The 20803-nt window shown below is 38.0% G+C and overlaps 1 protein-coding gene across 1 annotated transcript in view; it reads left to right on the top strand.

Annotated features, from left to right (window-relative positions):
- Window positions 1-18130, top strand: part of FBXL17 (F-box and leucine rich repeat protein 17) — a 307168-nt gene extending 289038 nt beyond the window's left edge. The window contains exon 9 of the mRNA XM_065656470.1: window positions 16311-18130. Within this exon, the coding sequence (XP_065512542.1) occupies window positions 16311-16448 (138 nt within the window). The 3' untranslated portion in view covers window positions 16449-18130. The remainder of the gene's footprint in view (window positions 1-16310) is intronic.
- Window positions 18131-20803: the final 2673 nt, after the last annotated feature.

Here is a 20803-nt window from a genome sequence, read left to right on the forward strand (position 1 = left end):
AGCTTGCAGTGAGGAGAGGGTTAGAATATTTGCCATTTCTAACCAGCCTTCCTTTAATAAAGTACTGACTGTTATCCTAGTACCAGGTACCACATATGCCTTTCTAGGAATTCCTAGGAATTGGAGGGTAAGTATTTAAACACAATTATATAAGGAACATAAGTAAGTAGACTTCAAATGGTTACCACTAAAATATGCTTTATGACCCAGGCTCTTCGGTATTTCTTTGATATTCAGTTGACATAAATTAGAGGCGTCAAGGGTCCTCCCAAGAAAGATCAGAGAGGCTGCAAGCCTGGGTAAAGGCAGGCTCTGTTTTATGCCATTGATTATCTGAGTGCCTCCAGGCAATGTGTTTCAGTAGATGCAGAGCATTATTGATCCACACCATGAAAATAATCAAATTATTCATTTCGCCTCAAACTGCTGTTGCCATGACCTTTCTTTTTATCATGTCTCCTACCATCTAACATGCGCACCTAAGGTACAATATGGTCTTTGCCTTAAAATAAATGTCATTCTGTCTAGGAGTCTCATAAAAAATGCTGGCTTTACCATGAGATCATCGTATTGAGGGCATATATTTAAATTGGAAGTTTTCTAATAAGAATTTTAACAGGTTTTCAACATTTTAGTGTTACTAAATAGCAACACAATCGCTATTTACAAATCACATACCGAAAATGTCAAAAATTATTGAACTCTGAAAGTCTTTCAGAACTGTCCATACTAGAATTTTGGTTTAGGAAGCATGTTTGTGCTTAGATACGCAAAATCTAAATAACCTTTTGAATGTAAAAATATTAGAGGCAAGTTTACTGAGCAAATGTCTTCTTGCACTTCCATGACTTGCTTAGGCAAATAAGGTTTTCCCTGCATTACACAGCAGCGTTGTCTGAGGCCTGGAGAGAGCTCTGAACAAACTGGTACTGCTGGAAAGATGCAGGGCAGTGTGGATATATGGGCATAAGTCCTGATAGCAGCTTAACTGACAAAGTACAGCACCTTGTCTAGGAAAATTAGCACTCAGCAATGATCATGAGATACTGTCATACAGATGGGGTGGTATGACTTATTGCTTCCATTTCCATGAGTAGCTGCTCAGGAAATGCTAGCTTGATGTCTACAGGATCCTGCATTGTACAGCATAGGTACAGTGAGACACATACCATTAGTCTTCTGTATCAGATAGGCTTCTCACAGACTGTGATCCAGAGCTCCAAAACGATTTAGGCATTCAGAAAGTAGACCCTAAATATTGTTGAGTACCTATATTTTGGACAATGAAATTACCCTGTTGCCTGCATACAAACATCAACAAGTGTTCGGAAGGAGCTAGGGCCCTTCTCCCTTCTGATCTTTCTCAAACTACAGGTTATTAACTGTTGCAAATGTATATTTGTGTGCATATGTATCTGTAGGTCTGTACCAGCACCTGACAGTGCTTGGAGCTGAACAAGTCACACGTTTCATTGAAAGGAAATGTTGCCATTCTGAGTGTCCATTTATTTTGAAAGCAGTAAGAGAGAAAATCAGTAGTTATTTAAGGCCTATGCAGGACATTTTAGAGTTTTGTAATTGGAAAAGGCATAAAAGACATAGTATTTCTGGTTTGCATTATGATGTTACGGCCCACCTTGTCACTGTGTCCCACCCCCAGGGGTGTTGAGGCAGGCTTCATTCCCTTGTGTCGCATCTTCCCGATGCTCTGGCAGCACAGCAAAACCACAAACTCCCAGTTCCTTTGCATAGCTGGGTGCTGCACTGCTGTGTGCTGCAGCCCAAGGTTGTGTTTTGGGAGTTGACATGGGTGTGTGGGAACACATTAGCTGGTACTGCCAGGGTACACTGAAGCTCTGGTTTGTCATCTCAGTAAATACTGAGAAAGGCACAGAGTTGTCTCCAGAACCAGGGGTTGTATACAGTTCACCTCAGTTCATTCCCCCTACAGCAGAAAGAGAACATGACTATCCATTCTTCAAACCAAATTTTAGTAACACTCTGTATTTTTTTAATCATAGCCTAGGAAATTTCATATTTTAAATTATAATTTGTCCTTTAAATACTTTGGTAGAGGTGTGGGCAAATATGGAATACTTTATTTTCTTCCACAAACACAGACATCGTAAGAGCTGGACTTGCATCCTAAGGGCATAAAATAATGCCTACATCAGATTCACAGATTCAAATCCACATTTCAAGCTTCTTTTTCTGAACGCAAATCTGTACATTCCTACCTCTAAACTGATCTATGTCATATTTACTTATTGTAGTTAGTTAATTATTTCTAAAAATTTTGTATTTCACATTTGTAAAATAAATTGGAAAAAGAGTGCAATGTTGTCTAAGCTATTTATTGCTGGAACTCATTTTAAAGATGTCTTGGTAGCACTTCTTTATTGTGCTTTCACAAAACCCAAACAGCTTTTAAATAATGGCAGTTTGAAATCTTCACCTTAGTGGAAAATGGCTGGGTATCACCTAGGACATAGTGGCTAAAAACTTGATCTCTTTTCTGGCTGATAGTTTGGCTGGTTGAACATGTCAGAATAACTTTCCTGTGGACTTTACAGCTTTTCTCACACAGATTTTCTTATTGCAAGAACTTTTCTTATAGCTGTGGTGCTATTTGCAATGGTTGTCAGCAGCGCTACCACATAAATGCAGTAGACTTTTCTTAGGAGAATATGCAGAAAAATGACACTGAAAAACAAAGGATGCAAAATTCAACATTCACATCTATGTGTGAATGATGTGAAGTGAGTCTGACAAAGCTGGCTGTCAACAGATATACAGCTTCACATAATAAATCATCACAGCCTTTTTTCTTTGCTTCTTTCTTTTTATTTTTTATTTTTTCTTCTTTTTTTTTTTGAGGAATTCTGGTTGCTTTTCATGAAAATACTTCTGAAAGCCTGTAGCTTATTTCCAATTACTTCCTTATATTAATTGTAGCATGTATTTCCCGTTATAGTTTTACTGAAATGTTAGAGCACACAAATTGATGGTCAGTACAACTGACAAAAAGACAAACTCTTTTATATTACTACAGAGAGGAAGGAAGATAGATGACCCCTAAAAATAAAAATGGTCCACTAAGAAATCATTTGCATCTTAAATAACAGTAAGATTTTTAGAAAATCAGTATGTTTTTTAAATAATTTATCACTTCATGCTTCTCTAAGATCTGTTTTAGAAATATGTGTAAATACATATCCTGTGCAAACTGCAAATCATTAGCCTCACTGGGATGCAGCTCTTGTTGTATATGAGGAAATGTCAGCTTATGAAAAAACTTAGCAACTCAGGGCAAAAAGAGTTTTCTATTTAATAGATCTATATTAGTAAGCGTGACCAGAAACATTTTTAGTCTTCATCCACAAATTTTTAATTTACATATATAGTCTGTAACTGAAGTTAAGTAAGTGAAAAAGAGGTAAGACCTTAGTTTCCAGAGATAGGTCTTTAAATTTCAAATACATTTTTGAGCTAAACTGTTCTTAATCAAAAGTAGAACAGCAAGAGTACAGAGCCATGGCTTGTTTTAATATAATTATCACAGCAATTTGCCTTCCACCTTCAGAAAATGCTAACTATCATTAGCCTGATCAAAAACCCTGACAAATTGCTACCATTTCTTCTTTTATATTTTAAGGGGTTCATTTTGAGATTTGAAATTATGGTTTCATGGTATTGAAGAGGATGGAAAATATCCAATCCTTCCCTTTAAGAAAAATTCTATAGCACTTATTTTCTCTTAAATCACTGTAATTTGTTCAAGTTACATTGCTGCATATTAAAAAGGATACGCTGTATTTTTTTAAGTTTTATATGTATAATGTAGGAGCTGCCATTGATATGTCTCTATGAATAATGAAGCTTTTAGATTCATAAAATCTGTGAATCCCATTAGAAGGAAACTACAGTTATCCTTGCTAACCCACAACAAAAGAAAAATAGCGTTTATTTCACTTTGGTTTTCAATACAACAATTTTAGAAGACTGAACAATGCTTTTTTTTCCCCCTAGCTAACTGGAATAACAGATCCATTACTTGTGTGATCGAAAGCATCTGCTAAAATATAAAAAAGGATTCTTTATAGAAATTGAACTTTTTGTACTCCTAGTTTAACTGTTTCTTTACCAAAAGATTTTTATTTTCCAGGCTGATAGTTCAGCAACATATTCATAGCAGTAGGCTGAAGAAGGAATCTTCCTGAGTTAGTGAGTGTGTCCTTGTTTTTAAAAAGCAACCACCTGTCATACTGTAACAGAAATATGGGACCTCAGGTATCAATCAATGGTTCAAAATCAGCATGACACCAACAATTAAGGAAAAATGCAATGTGAAGTAGTCAGCATTTTTATGATTAAAAAAAAAAAAGAGAAAGAGAAAATTTTTTTAGAAGCATTGTCCCCAATCATTTTTTCCAACTGGCAACTTTTTGAGAATGATTACTCTGTTAATTTTAAACGCTGTCATTTTGACAAGTATTACAATACTGTGCTCAAATTATTGTTAATGTAGCAGAATAGGAAGGAAAATATTCATTGCTATTAATTCAACAGGCAGAAAGTAATCTGAAAGAATATTTATCACTATATAAATAACCACTGTCATTTCACTGCATATGGGTCTTTATTAACTGCAATTTTCATAAGTAAGAACAAAGCAACACACAGAGTTTCATCATAAATTTGAAATACTTATGATGCTGGTAATATTTTTACCTGGATATCTTGTATAGATTCAGTCTAGAAGTTCATCTGATTGAAATGAACAGAATTAGCAAAGCAACCAACCAGCCAAACTAAAAGGTTCCTTCAGAATGGTTTCTGTGATTTAATAGAAGAGTAAACCTTCACAATAAGCAAAGAGAAATGAGAATGAAAACTTCATCACTTATACAATTTTAATATTCAATATTGTGTTGGCAGCAATGATTCAGACAGCAAGCCCTAAAATGATGTCTCTGCTAGAAAACCATGCAAACTCACAGAGACCTAAAATGGATTATTTTGTTGGTTTGCAGTAATGCAGTGATTGCAGCAATTGTACAGGGACTGGCAGTTTGAGTCAATAGCATTCACCTGTGTAAACAACCACAAGAATGAATTTCATCCCTCTAGTATTCTACTTTTCTGTCGAGATTTAAGAAAATAACTGTAAAGGGGCTATACTTCACAAGCAACCTTGCTACATTTTCTGAAATCCTTCCAGAAGTGCTACTGTTAAATATTAGAAGGTTTGTGTGTTCCATTTATTTCACTTCACATGACAGAAAAGATTACAGATATTTCTGTTTACCCGTTCCTTCCCTTTTCCAAATATAAGTGGGAAATTAATTGCTAAGATTTAACACAAGTTGTTGAATGTCATGATAATAATAATACATCAATTTGTAAGTTTCATTATTTGTGAACCCACAAATACAATGTTTGCATGTGTGTGCATGTGTGCTTTTTCTTTTTTTTTAATAACAGCATCCGTTAAGTCAAAATACATTCTTTGTTGAAATCATAAGGGACTTTATTTGGACTACAAGATATTGTGCTAATATTGGTAGTGCTGTTCTTTCACTAGTTTTCCTAATAAAATTTACTAATATTTCCTAAACAAAGGTTCTGCCCCTAGGCATGAGGGCAGTCACTGAAACTCTGTGGAATATGTCTGCCTTAGCTGATCAAGTGCACTTCACACAAAACGTTTCCAGAAATCTTTAATTTTGTTATGGCTACAGGCAACAGTTATAATTGGGCCACCTGAGAATATAATTTGTTCAACTATTAGCAGAAAAAAAGTCAAACAAAGTGCACTTTTTTAAAGACACTAACTTGAGGAAGCAAACCACAGCTTGGAGAAGAGAACATATATATGAAAATGTGTTTCCTAATAACTCCAAGTGTGTATATTTTGGATTCTATTGTTAAAACATCAGAGAAATTGGAACATAAAATGTGTCCAAAATCTATCATTATGGATACACACAATGACTATAGAGTCATTTCCTTGTCCACTACATACAAATTTGGCTTTCATGTAATATTATTTTATGTATACTGTGACAGAAATGCACTCAAATTTAAGTACTCCTAGTGCTACAATACCCCTCCATAAGCAAAAATGTCAATAACATTATAAGAAAGCCCTTTTGGAGCAAAGTACTTTGCCTTTCTTTTGTGTAAAGTCGATTTTGCGATTCTCGATATGTAGAAATGTAATTATAATATTTGCGCTATATTAACTTGTATTATCAAACATCATCTTTATGGCAGCCCTCAAAATCTTTTGGTGTGAATGTTACTTCTCACCTGCTAAAATTTCCCTAAAATTCTTTTTAAGTAATAGATTTCTAAAATTAGGCTAGCAGTTCCATATATTATTAATGCCTTTCTGCACAGATATTGCAGGCTAACCATGTTATAACTTGGCTTGTTATTTTTTTATTAATGACTGGCCTATAAAGTTATACAAGTGAAGATACCAACCTGTATTGTCCTCAGAAGGAGAGTGCTCGTGATGTCAGGACTCTCCAAAATCATCTAGCCACATGCCCGTTGAAAGAACTAGGATAGATACTATGCAAAAATTATTTCAGCCGTCCATCCCCATATGATGTTACAAACCACTGAGTAGCGTAGGCAAGTTTTCCAGAGAAGTTCTAATACTGCACCTTTGCACTAATCTAGTTTTGTAAGTCTGAGGTTTTTGCATGTGAGCCTAGGTTTGGGGGGCTCTTTTTTTTGATTATGTGGCTGCTTATTGATTTCAGTTACTAAGCTGGAATGGAGATTACCTTTTATTTTCAGTTATCAAGGGAATTTGATGTTACCTAAAGCTTTTCCTTATGTAGGAAACCTTTTAGATTAATGATAAATACTTCTTCACTGTGTAGAGAAGCATGAAACTTGCAGTTCAGGTGATGACTCTACTCTTCCTTTTCAGTATTGCTCTAAATGACAAAACACCGACAATCCTGGGACATTTTAGTAGCTTTAGAATGAGAACTGCAGTCTGAGACTGCTTCATACACTTATAGGAGGAGTTTTTGAGATAAGTAGGCAGTCTTACAATTCTTCTTAGAAGTGTAATGAAGGAGTTCTCTCAGTTAAAACCAAAGCTTTTTAAAGCCCCTTTAGGTGCCATTTGAGCTACTAATCCAAGAGAAGATCTCCTAGACATGATATCAACTAAAGTCAAGTAAACTTAAAGTAAGCAGGAAAGTCTTGTTTAGGAAAAGTCCTTAAACCTCAGTTTCTGTTCCTTATTTGTGAATCATAGAATAGTTTGACTTGGAAGGGACCTTCACAGGTCATCTAGTCCAGCCCCCCTGTGATGACCAGGGACATCTTCCACTAGATCAGGTTGCTCAGAGCCCTGTCCAGCCTGACCTTGAATATTTCCAGGGATGGGGCATTAGCCACCTCAATGAGCAGCCTCTTCCAGTGTTTCATCACCCTCCTCATAAGAAATTTCTTACTTATATCTAGGCTAAATCTCCCTTCTTTTAGTTTAAAACCATTACACCTTAGCCTATCACAACAGGCCCTACTAAAAAGTCTGTCCTCTCTTCTGCCTCTCTTCTCCAGGCTGAACCACCCCAACTCTCTCAGCCTGTCCTCATAGGAGAGGTATTCCAGCCCACTAATCATTTTCATGGTCCTCCTCTGGACCTCTTCCCACAGGCTGATGTCTTTGTTGTGCAGAGGACTCCAGAGCTGGACACAGCACTCCAGATGGAGTCTCACCAGCGTAGAGTAGAGGGGGCAGAATCACCTCCCTCAACCTGCTGGCCACGCTCCTTTTGATGCAGCACAGGATGTGGTTGGCTTTCTGGACTGCCAGCACACATTGCCAGCTCATGTCCAGCTTTTCATCCACCAGTACCCCCAAGTCCTTCTCCACAGGGCTGCTCTCAATCCCTTCATCCCCCAGCCTGTATTGATACTGGGGGTTGCCCCAACCTGGATGCAGGACCTTGCACTTGACCTTGTTGAACCTCATGAGATTCACATGGGCCCACTTCTCGAGCTTGTCCAGGTCCCTCTGGATGGCATCCCATCCCTCAGGTGTGTCAGTTGCACCACTCAGCTTGGTGTCATCTGCAAACCTGCTGAGGCTGCACTCAATCCCACTGTCTGTGTCACTGATGAAGATATTAAACAGTACTGGTCACAGTATGGACCCCTGAGGGACACCACCTGTTACCTGTGTCCATCCAGACATTTTGCCATTGACCACTACTCTTTGGGTGTGACCGTCCAGCCAGTTCCTTATCCACTGAACAGTCCACCCCTCAGATCCATCTTTCTCCAATGTAGAGAGAAGGATGTTGTGGGAGACCATGTCAAAGGCTTTACGGAAGTCCAGACAGATAACATCCGTAGCCCTTCCTTAGTCCACTGATGTAGTCACTCCATCCTAGAAAGCCACTATGTTGGTCAGGCAGGACTTGTCCTTGGTGAAGCTGTGCTGCCTCTCTCAAATCACCTCCCTGTTGTCCATGTGCCTTAACATTAGCTTCTAGGAGGATCTGTTCCATGATGTTCCCACAGAGGAGAGGCTGACAGGTCAGTAGTTTCCAGAGTCCTCCTTTCTACTCTTTTTAAAAATGGGTGCAAAGTTTCTGTTTTTCTAGTCATCAGAGACTTCACCTGACTGCCATCACTTCTCAAATATCATGGAGAGTGGCTTGGCAATTATGTCAGCCATTTCTCTCAGGACTCTGGCATGCATCTCGTCAGTTCCCATAGGCTTATGTATGTTCAGGTTCCTCAGGTGGTCATGAACCTAACCTTCTCTTACAGTGGGAGGAACTTTGCTTCCCCAGTCTCTGCCATGAGGTCCATCCACTCAAGAGGTGTGGGAAGACAGATTGAAGACTGAGGCAAAAAAGTTGTTGAGTACCTCAGTCTTCTCCTCGTCTGTTGTTACCAGTTTGCCAGTTGTGTTGATCAGGGGGAATGAAGCTATCAGTCTCATTAAAAAGAAATGTCTAGTTCAACTGATTGATGGTTTAAAATGTAATCCCTAATTTATCTTAACAGGATTAGGAATACTTGAGTCCCTTGAATTGAGTAAGATCTGTCCTAGGAAAACATTGGAAGCAAAAAGTAAAGAAAAATAGAACCTAGCACTTTGGAATAATTTTATATATTTAGATTCTTGACTTTAGGATCTAGAAATGGTAGGAAACAGTGCTGAAATTATCACTAGAATTCTGACAAATTACATGGCGTCTTTAAAAGCAAAACCTAAAAATATTCTAGTGACTATTTATGCTTGCAGCTTGAATTTTCCATGAGAACTCATGGAAGATGGCATGAAAGAAGTTACTCTTGGCGGTCTGTGGCTGGTGTAAGTGGTGTACCAGATCAGTAAATACTGACAATCAGACCAGTTGAGAAAGTCTAGCATACCAGATCAAAAATCTGAGTTATTATTTTTCTCTGAGTAGCTTATTAATTGAAAACTGTCATTTCAGTTTATCCTGAGCCTCAAAAATCAGCTCATGAATGCCTGTTACAGACTGGAGGGTTTTTCCAACCTTTCTGTTGTAGGTAGACCATTTTACGTAGAGGAGAAAAAGGGTTTTGAACACTGATTTCCCATTTTTCTCAATATTTCACTTACATTGTGTCTATACCTAGCAGAGTGAGATTAGAGTCCTCCAAAGGAGCACTCCCAAAACCCTTTTGTGATGTTCTTCCACTTCACATGGACCAGATGGGTATTCATGTTCATCTTTCCTAGATGAATTCCTAAGTATCACATGAGGAAGGTTTTTTTTTTCTCTAGTGCAGATAATATTTAAATATCACTGCACAACCACACTATCATCATCAGAGGAAATTAAGGAGGTCCCACCTGAGATAACATTTGTCACGAAGTCGAATATACTCTCCTGGGAAATAAACTATATGTGTTCAGGTGTCTCTAAGGAAAAAGGACATAAAATTATGACTCATAGGTAGCTGCCCTGATTGAGTTAAAATGAGATGATATCACTTGGTCTTCGCCTTTGTTGGTTTGAATTTATTCTTTGGCCGGGAATAAATTATCATTTCAGCAAGAAAAAGTAAGCTTCAAACCAATCTTTGTTGTTATTTTCTTTTTTATGTTTGATGACCAGGATTCCCACAAACGTATTACTTTGACTTTAATGATAAGGACTGCATTCTTTCATTATGTGTTAAAACATAATTGAAGGACTATTCAAATGCAAATGAATGATTATGTGTTAATCTAACTAGTTTCTCATCAGAAAGTAGTCTTCCTTTTGACAACTCAAAAAATGAAGATTAATGAAAGTTCTGTGAAAGAAAAATGTAACATTTTAAAGTATGTTAAGATGTGAAGATTTTTAGTTTTCATTCATTGAACAAGACTGTTCAAGCTCAGAAGGGAAAATTGCTCTGTTTATGGAATGAATTTATTTTGGGAATGACACTCAGTACTTTTGTTTTATCACCAGCCAGACTGCATCTTAACAAAGAGACAGAAGCTTGTGTTCTAATGGTTTGGCATAAGACTTCTTTTAATGTTAATCCTACCATTAGGGTAACTGATGACAAGGATAGTGAGGGAGTTGACTGAGATATTTTTATCTCATTCATTAACAAAGAACAAAATTTTGATTTCTCTGTTTTCATCGAATCATAGAATCATTTCGGTTGGAAGAGACCCTCAAGATCATCAAGTCCAACCATAAACTAACTCTAGCACTAAACCAAGTCCCTAAGAACTTCGTCTAAATGCCTTTTAAACACCTCCAGGGATGGTGACTCCACCACTTCTCCAGGCAACCTGTTCCAATGCCTGACAACCCTTTCTGTGAAGATTTTTTTCCTGCTATTCAACCTAAACCTCTCCTGGCCAAACTTGAGGCTATTTCCTCTTGTCCTATCACTTGCTACTTGGGAGAAGAGACCAACACCCTCCATGCTACAACCTCCTTTCAGGTAGTTGTAGACAGCCATAAGGTCTCCCTTCAGCCTCCTTTTCTCCAGGCTAAACAGCCTCAGCTTCCTCAACCGCTCCTAATCAGACTTGTGCTTCAGACCCCTCACCAGCTTCGTCGCCCTCGTCTGCACTCTCTCTAGTACCTCAATGACTTCCTTATGATGAGGGGCCCAAAACTGAACAGAGGATTCAAGGTGGGGCTTCACCAGTGCCGAGTACAGTGGCACAATCACCTCTCTAGTCCTGCTGGCCACACCGTTTCTGACAGGAGCCAGGATGCTGTTGGCCTTTTTGGCCACCTGGGCACACTACTGGCTGTCAATCAACACCCCCAGATCCTTTTCTACCAGGCAGCTTTCCAGCCACTCTTCCCTGAGCCTGTAGCGCTGCTTGGGGTTGTTATGACCCAAGTGCAGGACCTGGCACTTGGCCTTGTTAAACCTCATGCAATTGGCCTTGACTCATCAATCCAGACGGTCCAGGTCCATCTGTAGGGCCTTCCTACCCTCCAGCAGATCAACACTCCCACCCAATTTGGTGTCATCTGCAAACTTAGTAAGGGTGCACTCAATCCCCTCATCCAGATCATTGATAAAGAGATTAAACAGAACTGATGCCAATACTGAGCCCTGGGGAACACCACTTGTGACAGGCTGCCAACTGGATTTGGCTCCGTTCACCACAACTCTTTGGGCCCGGCCACCCATCCAGTTCTTTATCCATGTCAGAGTACACCCATCCAGGCCATGAGCTGCCAGCTTCTCCAGGAGAATGCTGTGGGATATGGTGTCCTTTGACTTACTGAAGTCTAAGTACACAACATCCACAGCCTTTCTCCCATCTACTAGGTGGGTCACCTTGTTGTAGAAAGAGATCAAGTTGGTCAAGCAGGACCTGCCTTTCATAAACCCATGCTGACTGGGCCTGTTCACATGGTTTCCTTGTATGCACCATGTGATGTCACTCAGGATGATATATTACATGACTTTTCTCGGCACCAAGGTCAGACTGACAGGTCTGTGGTTCCCAGATCCACCTTCTAGCCCTTCTTGTAGGTGGGTGTCACGTTAGCCAACTTCCAGTAAACTGGGACCTCCCCAGTTAGCCAATATCGCTGATAGATAATGGAGAGTGGCTCAGTGATCACCTCCGCCAGCTACCTCAGCACCTTTGGATGGATCCCATCTGGCCCCATAGACTTGTGGGTGTTCAAGTGGTGTAGCAGGTCGCTAACCATTTCCCCTTGGATTATTGGGGCTTCATTCTGTTCCCCATCCCTGTCTTCTGGCTCAGGAGGCTGGGCACCTGGAGCACAACTGTTCCGACTATTAAAGACTGAGATGAAGAAAGCATTCAGTACCTCAGCCTTTCGCTCATCTTCTGTCACTGTGTTTTCATCCACATCCATCAGGGGATGGAGATTCTCCTTAGCTCTCCTTTTGTTGCTGATCTATTTATAGAAACATTTCTTGTTGCCTTTAACAGCGGTGGCAAGGCTCAGCTCTTGGGACTTGGGCTTGGGCCCTTCTAATTTTCTCTCTGCATAACTTCACAGCATTCTTGTATTCCTCTTGAGTAGCCTGCCTCTCCTTCCAAATAAATTCTCTTTTTATTCCTAAGTTCCAGCCACAGCTCTCTATTTAGCCAGGCCAGCCTTCTTCCCCACCAGCTCCCCTTCCAGCACACGGGGACAGCCTGCTCCTGCGCCTCTAAGATTACCTTCTTGAAGAGCGACCAGCCTTCCTGGACTCCTTTGTCCTTCAAGACTGCTTCCCGAGGGACTCTGCCAACCAGCCTTCTGAACAGGTCAAAGTCTGCCCTTCGGAAGTCCAAAGTATCAGTTCTGCTGACCATCCTTCTAACTTCTCCAACAATGGCAAACTCAATCGTTTTATGATCCCTATGCCCAAGGTGACCTCTAACCGACACTTTGCCCATGAGTTCTCTCTATTTACAAACAACAGATCCAGTGGAGCTGCTTCCCTAGTAGGCTCACTAACCAGCTGTGTCAGCAAGTTGTCTTCCGTACACTCCAGGAGCCTCCTAGACTGCTTCCTCTCTGCTATGTTGTATTTCCAGCAGACATCTGGCAGGTTGAAGTCCCCTATAAGACAAATGGCTAGAGACTGGGAGACTTCTCCCAGCTGCCTGCAAAATATTTCGTCTGCCTCTTCATCCTGGCTAGGTTGTCTGTAACAGACCCCCACCAGGATGTCCACCTTGTTGACCTTCCCCTTGATTCTCACCTATAGACACTCAGCCCTATCATCACCCTCATCAAGCTCTAGACAATCAAAACACTCTCTAACACACATGGCTACCCCACCTCCTCTCTTTCCTCACCTATCCCTTCTGAAGAGTTTAGAGCTGTATAATGCAGCGCTCCAGTTTTGAGAGTCATCCCACCGTGTTTCTGTGATGGGTTCATGTTTCCTACCTTTTAGATAGCAGTTTTAATCCAATACTACAGAAAGTTTAAAAGACTAAAAATGTTACAGTGTTTTAGTGTTTGACCTGACTTTTTTCATGGTAAAGGAAAAGCTTTCAAAATCTGCTGATAGGGGATTGTTTGTGGCTTAACTGTCCACATTTCTTTCTCACCCTGGGACCTGTGTAGGTTGTCCCACTGTCAAATAGGATCCTTTTTCTCCCTCTTCTTTGCTGTTTAATACCACTCAAGTTATGGTCTATAATCAAACTAATAACTTTAAATGTCCATTGAACACTCTAGAAAAATGCAGAAAACCTTCTACTATTCAGGTTTTGGTCATAAAATAGCTGATTTTGTCAGTGTCACTTCTGCAATGGTTTTACCTGCCTTCTGCATGCTCATGTCTATTTTGTAACTGTTATTTGGCACTCAATACCAAAAGTTTCCTTCTCCTGTTTACTGAAGTAGTAATAGAAATTAGTAACGGTTGCATTAAATATTATTTTGTGCAGTAATAATTGTATCAGAAAAAACTTAGGGAAAATGACTAGTGCTGGATGGTTTACCATAGATTTCTTCATAGGTTTTAAGACTATGGGCTATGCTATTTCGCTTAAGTGACCCTTGTAGTAAACATGTTAGCTACATCTGGCTAGACTGTAGCTTCTGTTGATGTGTTCAGTCTTGAGTCAAAGACATGGAGATCATGTCCACCAGGACATGGAGATCATTACCTATTTTCTTGTGTTTCAACGTCATCTTTGTAAAATATTTGCATTATTGTTTATTTTCTGTAACAGAAAATCGGCTTATGATGTTGTCTCTAAAGCCATAATATGCATGCTGTTCTAACAAACAAAGCCCAACTATTATGTGTCAAGTCATAATAACCTCTATCTACTAGTAATATTTGCAGATATCTAGTAGATAAACAGTATATCTTATTTAGTTTCCCATTAAGAGCAGAATGAGCAGCTGTCTGTGGTAAGCATCTTCATTTTGGCTGAGCTGACCATTAAGAGAGAAGTTTCCAGTTGTATCCTAGATAACTGCCATGACTCTCTGCACCACAAATTTAAAGAAAAGAGGCTTTTCACTATTTTTGAATAGGCAAAAAGTAGCAAATACTGCTACTTTAGAGAATTCTTCCCTTCCAAGCAATATTTCTATGAAGTGTTGCTGACAGTTTGAAAGTATGTATTCAGCTATAAGTAGCATATATTTTTGAGGACTTGTGCTATCTCTGATTTCATTTTGATTTATTAAAAGTCACTTCTTGATTTTCAGCACTGGAAGATGTTATTGTAACGTAGTCATTTGCTAAAAGAGTAGAGTTTGTGCTATGAAGTTAAACCAGTTTTCTATCCAAGTCAGTCTCAGCTAGATGAAACTTGCAGTGAATATTGAGTGTTTCTATTATCAAAGTAGAAGAATTGGATATTAAACCTTCCATTTTTCCTTGTCATTGGGTGCAATCACTGCTCAGAAGGATGTGCTCCTTGTTATCTTTTAAGGACAAAAGTATTAGATACTGTGGTCACTTTGCTTTAAAATATTATTCCCAAGATGGACTTTTGTAATGGTAGTAAACATTTAGTCTAGTTTTTTACTTTTGGCCTTGAATGTGGAACACCATGGGGGAAAAAAGCAAACAATGGTATTTGTTGTACATCCTACCAATCTAGGTGGTTCAGTATTTAAATGTAATATTGATGTATTTTAAAACACCCAAGCGTTCCGCAAAGATTTCAAAGAGACCTACCTAGAAGTTATGGTTCTTAGGTTAATCTTTTATTTATCTAAATGCCAAAGAAAGCTGTCTACTTCTGTGATATGAACTGCAATCAGCTTAAAAATAATTGACATATTAATCCCCTCACAGCACTGCAATTGTAAAGGTGTTAGGTTTAGCTATGTTTTTCTGATTGCCTTGTCTAATCAAGAAAAAAGGTGCTACCTCTGATGTCTGAGATTTAGGAGGGACATCCCAGACTTGACAAGCTTGTACGTTTTAATTATTGATCCCACTGTTTCTGCCCATAAAACCCTTTGTGCCATGTTAGCCTCACACCAAAACGCTAAAATAAAAACTTCTACCAGTAATGTATGTGAAGACATGTAGGATTTTTAACCTTTGGAAAAGTTGACCTATATTGGGGATTCATAAATTGGTAAATTGATCTACCTGCAATATAGAATCATCTGCGTTCTTTTCTCCATGTTTAGTCATGTTATCTCTCATTTTTCATTGCAACCACATTGATAGCTACCATACAGTGCAAGTTCATTTCAGTAAGGTTAATCATGGAGTTACTACTTAGTATGCATGTAAGTATCATAACTGTGCCATAAATTAATTAATAGATGTAATCAATTTTCATTTTGCAAAGCCAAGAAAATCTTATATTTCAAACCTATGTCTGCTTGAGCAAGTTTGAATAAATATGCATGTATTTCAAGATAGAAATCTGTACTATGGGCAGCACTTTGTTAAACAGGATGGCTTTTCTTTGAATAATTATTAATAGGTTTGTGGCTCTGTGAGTGGCCGGCATAGTCAAGCATGGAATGGAAATAGTTTAACAGATTGTTAAACATTCTAAACAAAGCTGTTTTCAGATGGAGACTATTTGGCCTTCTGCTTTCAATCACAAATAATCAAAGAATATTTACTGGAAGGTTATATAAAACTTCTCCCTTTACAATAAAATCAAGGGTGGGTGGTTTTGCTCTAACAGAACATTACATTCCGTATATTTGTTTTGTGATAAATGTACCCAAACTTACAGCATCAGTGAAGAGCTCAATCCTGCAAGTCCTCCCAGGAGTCCAAAGTTCCATCATTCATTTAGCTTCCATAATGTTGCCCTTTTTATTCACTCTTTGAACATCACAGATTCTTTCCTTTGATTGCAGGTGAATGAAGCCACAGTGGAGCAGCTAGTGCAGCAGTATCCACATATAACCTTCAGTACTGTACTACAGGATTGCAAGAGGACATTGGAACGGGCTTATCAAATGGGCTGGACACCCAACACATCTACTGCCTCTTAACCTCCCGTACCAACATGACAGTTCCACTCTGCTGCATTCAGTAGATATAATGGGGATTGCAGAGGGTTCACAACCTTTCATATGATGCAATATAATTGTGAGTTTACAAAGGTTACAGTAAAATGACGAAAGCTGTACACTGACTTTAATGTACTGTACAACTAAGTACTAATATTGAAACAAAACTTTAGAAATGCATCATATTTTTGTTTGCATAAAAGATATAAATGCCTTTGGCAGATTTCTTGAAGTGGATTCCTACTAGTTCTCGGGATAGTTTGAGTTATAGAGATGTTAAGCTTCTTTTCCTCTGTTTACTTTGCCCTGGTCATGGGTGTTTCCTTTGATTTGTAAATGGTAACTCAGTGCTAGCACCAAGTCTGGTTCAACTACAGAGGCGTGTGTTGAAACTGGGACCTAAACTTCATGAGTATTATTTACTAAAGCTATGCCAAGAGCTTTAAGATGCACAGTAATAAGGAAATCTACAAAGAATTGTGATTTTCTTATAAACACTTTGAAGAGAAGTCTTAGTAAATGATGATAATGACAGAATGAATATCTAATGGACAATCTTCTTTCTGTCACTCAACACAATCGATATCTTGTTTTATTTTGTTTAAAATAGGACATGCCATAGAGATTTCCAAATCTTTCCACTTTTCCATTTTTACAATAAGTGAGTTAACAGTGCTTAACCTAACACTGATAACCAGCTCCCACTTCATAAAGTCAAGCAGTAATTGCACCAACTATCAGAAATAAGTTAAGAGTCAATGTTTAAATATCTGATTGAAAAAGTTACTTTTTTTTTTAAGTGAACTTTCTCCTCTGACTATGCTGTTATGTTTCTGAATTGGGAAATTTGATGAATGAGTATAAGCCAATAACAGGATTCCTCTTACTCCTTGTGTGGTTGTTATTTTACAACAGATCTTACAATGCAAAGAGTGCTTACCTTAAGGAGGCCATCTAAACCCGAGTCCCATCGCGGGTATCATTTTATAGGATCAGATGCTTCATAAAGCAGTGTATGCAAGAAAATACCAAGACTAAATACATAAAACTATTCATTTTCTTTGTGTCACATTGCATTATAAGGAGTTAAATTTGACATGGGGATAGTGAAAATACAGACATTATAGCTTCAATTTGGAGTTGCATTAACCTTTAGAATATTACCATTTGGTTAAGAATGTTTTCAGGTGTGTAACACTGGATATTTGTTTTTCAAAGGTTACAGCGTTTTAATCTGAAGTATGAAATGCTTAAGCTTCAGCTGAAGAGTTGCCATTATTGTCAAAATGTTTTGCTAATCCGGAAGGTCTAATGCAGCATAACCTAGAGGCTTGTTTAGTGTGGCTGTATAACTCTCTGTAAAACTGTCTGTTGATTTCCATAGCATAACTTTTTACAACAGAAACATCAGCTCACAGTGATTCCAGTGAGGCTCTGGAATGTTTTCTTATTAGACTTTTCAAAATGGGGATGAAATAGCTTCTCTGGAAAAAATATATGGTAAAGTTTTTGCTTTAAATAAGTGGTAAAACATGTGAACATGTGTAATGCTAGGCTTTTTATTCACTCCAAAATGGCAACAATATTTTCAGAATAAAGCCAATGGATTATATTGCTGATATAGTACAGAATTTTCGTCATTTTTCATTTATTGTCTTTTTATGAGTGCATTAAAACTATTCACACAATTTGTAAGTTTCTATTTTTTCGTGAAACCTTTGATCTTGCAATGAGTTTTAATAAAAGAAAGAAGAAATATGTGATGTCTTCTATTTATCTGTGCTGCTAACTGTACTTAGCATATGCTAACAGAAAGACTGAAAGCTCCATCCTTGAATATGCAGAACTCATCTGGGGATTGTCCTGAGCAAACTGATCCAAGCTGGCCCCGTTGTGAGTGACAGAGTTCACCTAGATGACCTCCGGAGATCTTTCTCAATCTAAAATACTCTATAATTCTAAGGGGTTTTATATATTACAGATCTAGTTGGTCATCTCTTTTCACTTCTGCCATTAAGTCACTTCCAATAGTTTTGCATTTTACTGAATATTCATCTCTCTCTTATTTTTCTGAACATATTAATCATTATACATCTCAGTGTGGCTAATTAATTTCCATGCATGTTATTAGCATTTACATAATTTGGAAGTTTATGTGGTATAGGAATTCTAGATCGAAATATGTTCTTCTAACCACAGTGTTGCCACAGATAGCTCTTGAATTTCGTTATAATAAATCAATGTTTCCTAAGTAGTGTTGTAGGACTAAATAGCAATGTTACACAGTCTTTAATTTTTGAAATGTCATGTAGGAGAAATACCATTTAGGGGACAAAGAAAAGCTATTGCTTCTTGTAAAAAGAAAAATTACACCTGTTTGCTTTTACTCAAAACTTACAGTGGATTCAGAAACACACGAACAGCTTATATGCTGGATTTCCCAGGTTCTAACAGGCCTACTTTACTGCAGTGTCTTTGTTCCTTCATGATCTTTGTGGGAACCTGCTGTTAAGGTAAGTGACCTGTGGCTTCAGTGTTTGCCTTATCAGAGACATTTCTAGGCCAGAGGAGCTAGGCTTGTTTAACCTGCAGAAGAGAACGCTAAGGCCAGCTTGAAGTGCTTTCTTAACTAAGCATTAGGTGGTTATAGAAAAAAGACAGATAACCTTTATTTTCAGTCATTCACTCTTAAAATCCATTTATAATTTTGTTTTAATGCCTCTCAAATAGTTCACTTGATGGTCACTCTATATACCATTAAAATAAAATAAAGCAATGTTACTTTTTTCATCCTGTAGTTGTTTTCCTCCCAGCCTTCTCCATGAGTGACCTGCTATATTGGCAGTATAGGTGAATGAGACTTTATTTGAACTTCTGGTAAATTTAGAAGCAGAGTTACCAAATTGCATTTTTGAACCAGAGGCATCCTGGGAGATGCTCCGGGCATCCCGGATTCGCACCACTTAAAAAAACAAATAATGCTTTTTGAGAGTAGTTTTATTTTGCCAATCTTAACAAGGTGAGTACTTGGTGAATTTTTCTGACTTCTTGTTTTTGCTCTTTGGGTTTGTGTGGGTTTTTCTGAAAAACTGTAGAAAATATATTCATTGACTGAAGACGTTTCTTCTCCCTTCCCTCTTCTCAGTCTACCTTTTAAATGCTTCTAATTTCTTTGTCTTTTCTCCTGTGGGTATCAAGTAGGGAAATGCAGAATAAGCATATTATGGCTGTCTTCAATAAAAATGTTGAGTTCATGAATTCATGTGGCAGTTCCTATATATGATAGTGTTATATAAGATTATAATAAATGTAGACATTTTCAAATGTGTACTTCTTTTTTTTCTTCAATGTCACCTGTTTCAGTTTGCTGACCCCTTAAAACTACAATTGAGTCACCTGATGAGGAAAAGTAGCATTATCTCTTAGATTACCTATTGGTAACATGATTTCTTTGTACAAAACTGTATCTGAAATTATTTTTGTCAGTATTATACTTGATGTTGAGACTACAGAGTATGATACGAGTTGTTTAAAATGGGGGTTTTCTGGCTTAGAAAATTTTTTCAATAAGGTGAAAGGTTCAAGTATTATTTTCCTCCTTTTTTTAGTTTGTGTAGACACATTGATCACTAGACATTTGGTTTTGATTGAGAAATATGTGAAAACTCTGCATTTAATTCATTTTCAGATTGGAAGAGAGCAGTTGGAAAGAGCTCGTGTTTGCCCAAATACTGAATCAGATTTGCAAGCTAAAAAAACTGAGGCTACTTTCAGGTTAGGAACAGAACCTGTATTAGTTGAATTGTGTGGTGTTTTTCCGGTTTTGCTTGACACATTATAAACAGCTCCACTTGTTACACTGCCTGCAGTTCTGCTGAGGAAAAGAAATAGACATTTAACTGCAAAAATCTATCAAAATTAAGCTAAGGGCTTACTGGTAAATATTTAAGCTCCCAAATCCTTTTAATCTCTTACGCTTCAGCTGTTCTTGAGCTACTATATCATCTTTTCTCTGCTTCTAGTCAGTCTCACCCTGGCAAGTAGCATTGAGCTGACAAGTGGGTATATGGAGAGCAAAACATTGAGCTTTCCAGACAGCTGCTTATTGATCAGACAACTGCACACAAATTTAATGCTGGACATGAAGTCCAAAGCAAATAAGATACTCTACTTCCATGTTATAGAATAAAGATTTTAAAATTAGATAATTCTTTTTAGATATATATAACATGTTTTATATATCTCATGCTTGCAAGACTGAATTTAAGCAAGAATGAAATGAAATACTGTTTCATAGCTACAGGTCAGGATGATTAGATGATAAGGAGAATTTCTGA

This window comes from Caloenas nicobarica, chromosome Z (assembly GCF_036013445.1).
Source record: "Caloenas nicobarica isolate bCalNic1 chromosome Z, bCalNic1.hap1, whole genome shotgun sequence".
NCBI classification, from domain to species: domain Eukaryota; kingdom Metazoa; phylum Chordata; class Aves; order Columbiformes; family Columbidae; genus Caloenas; species Caloenas nicobarica.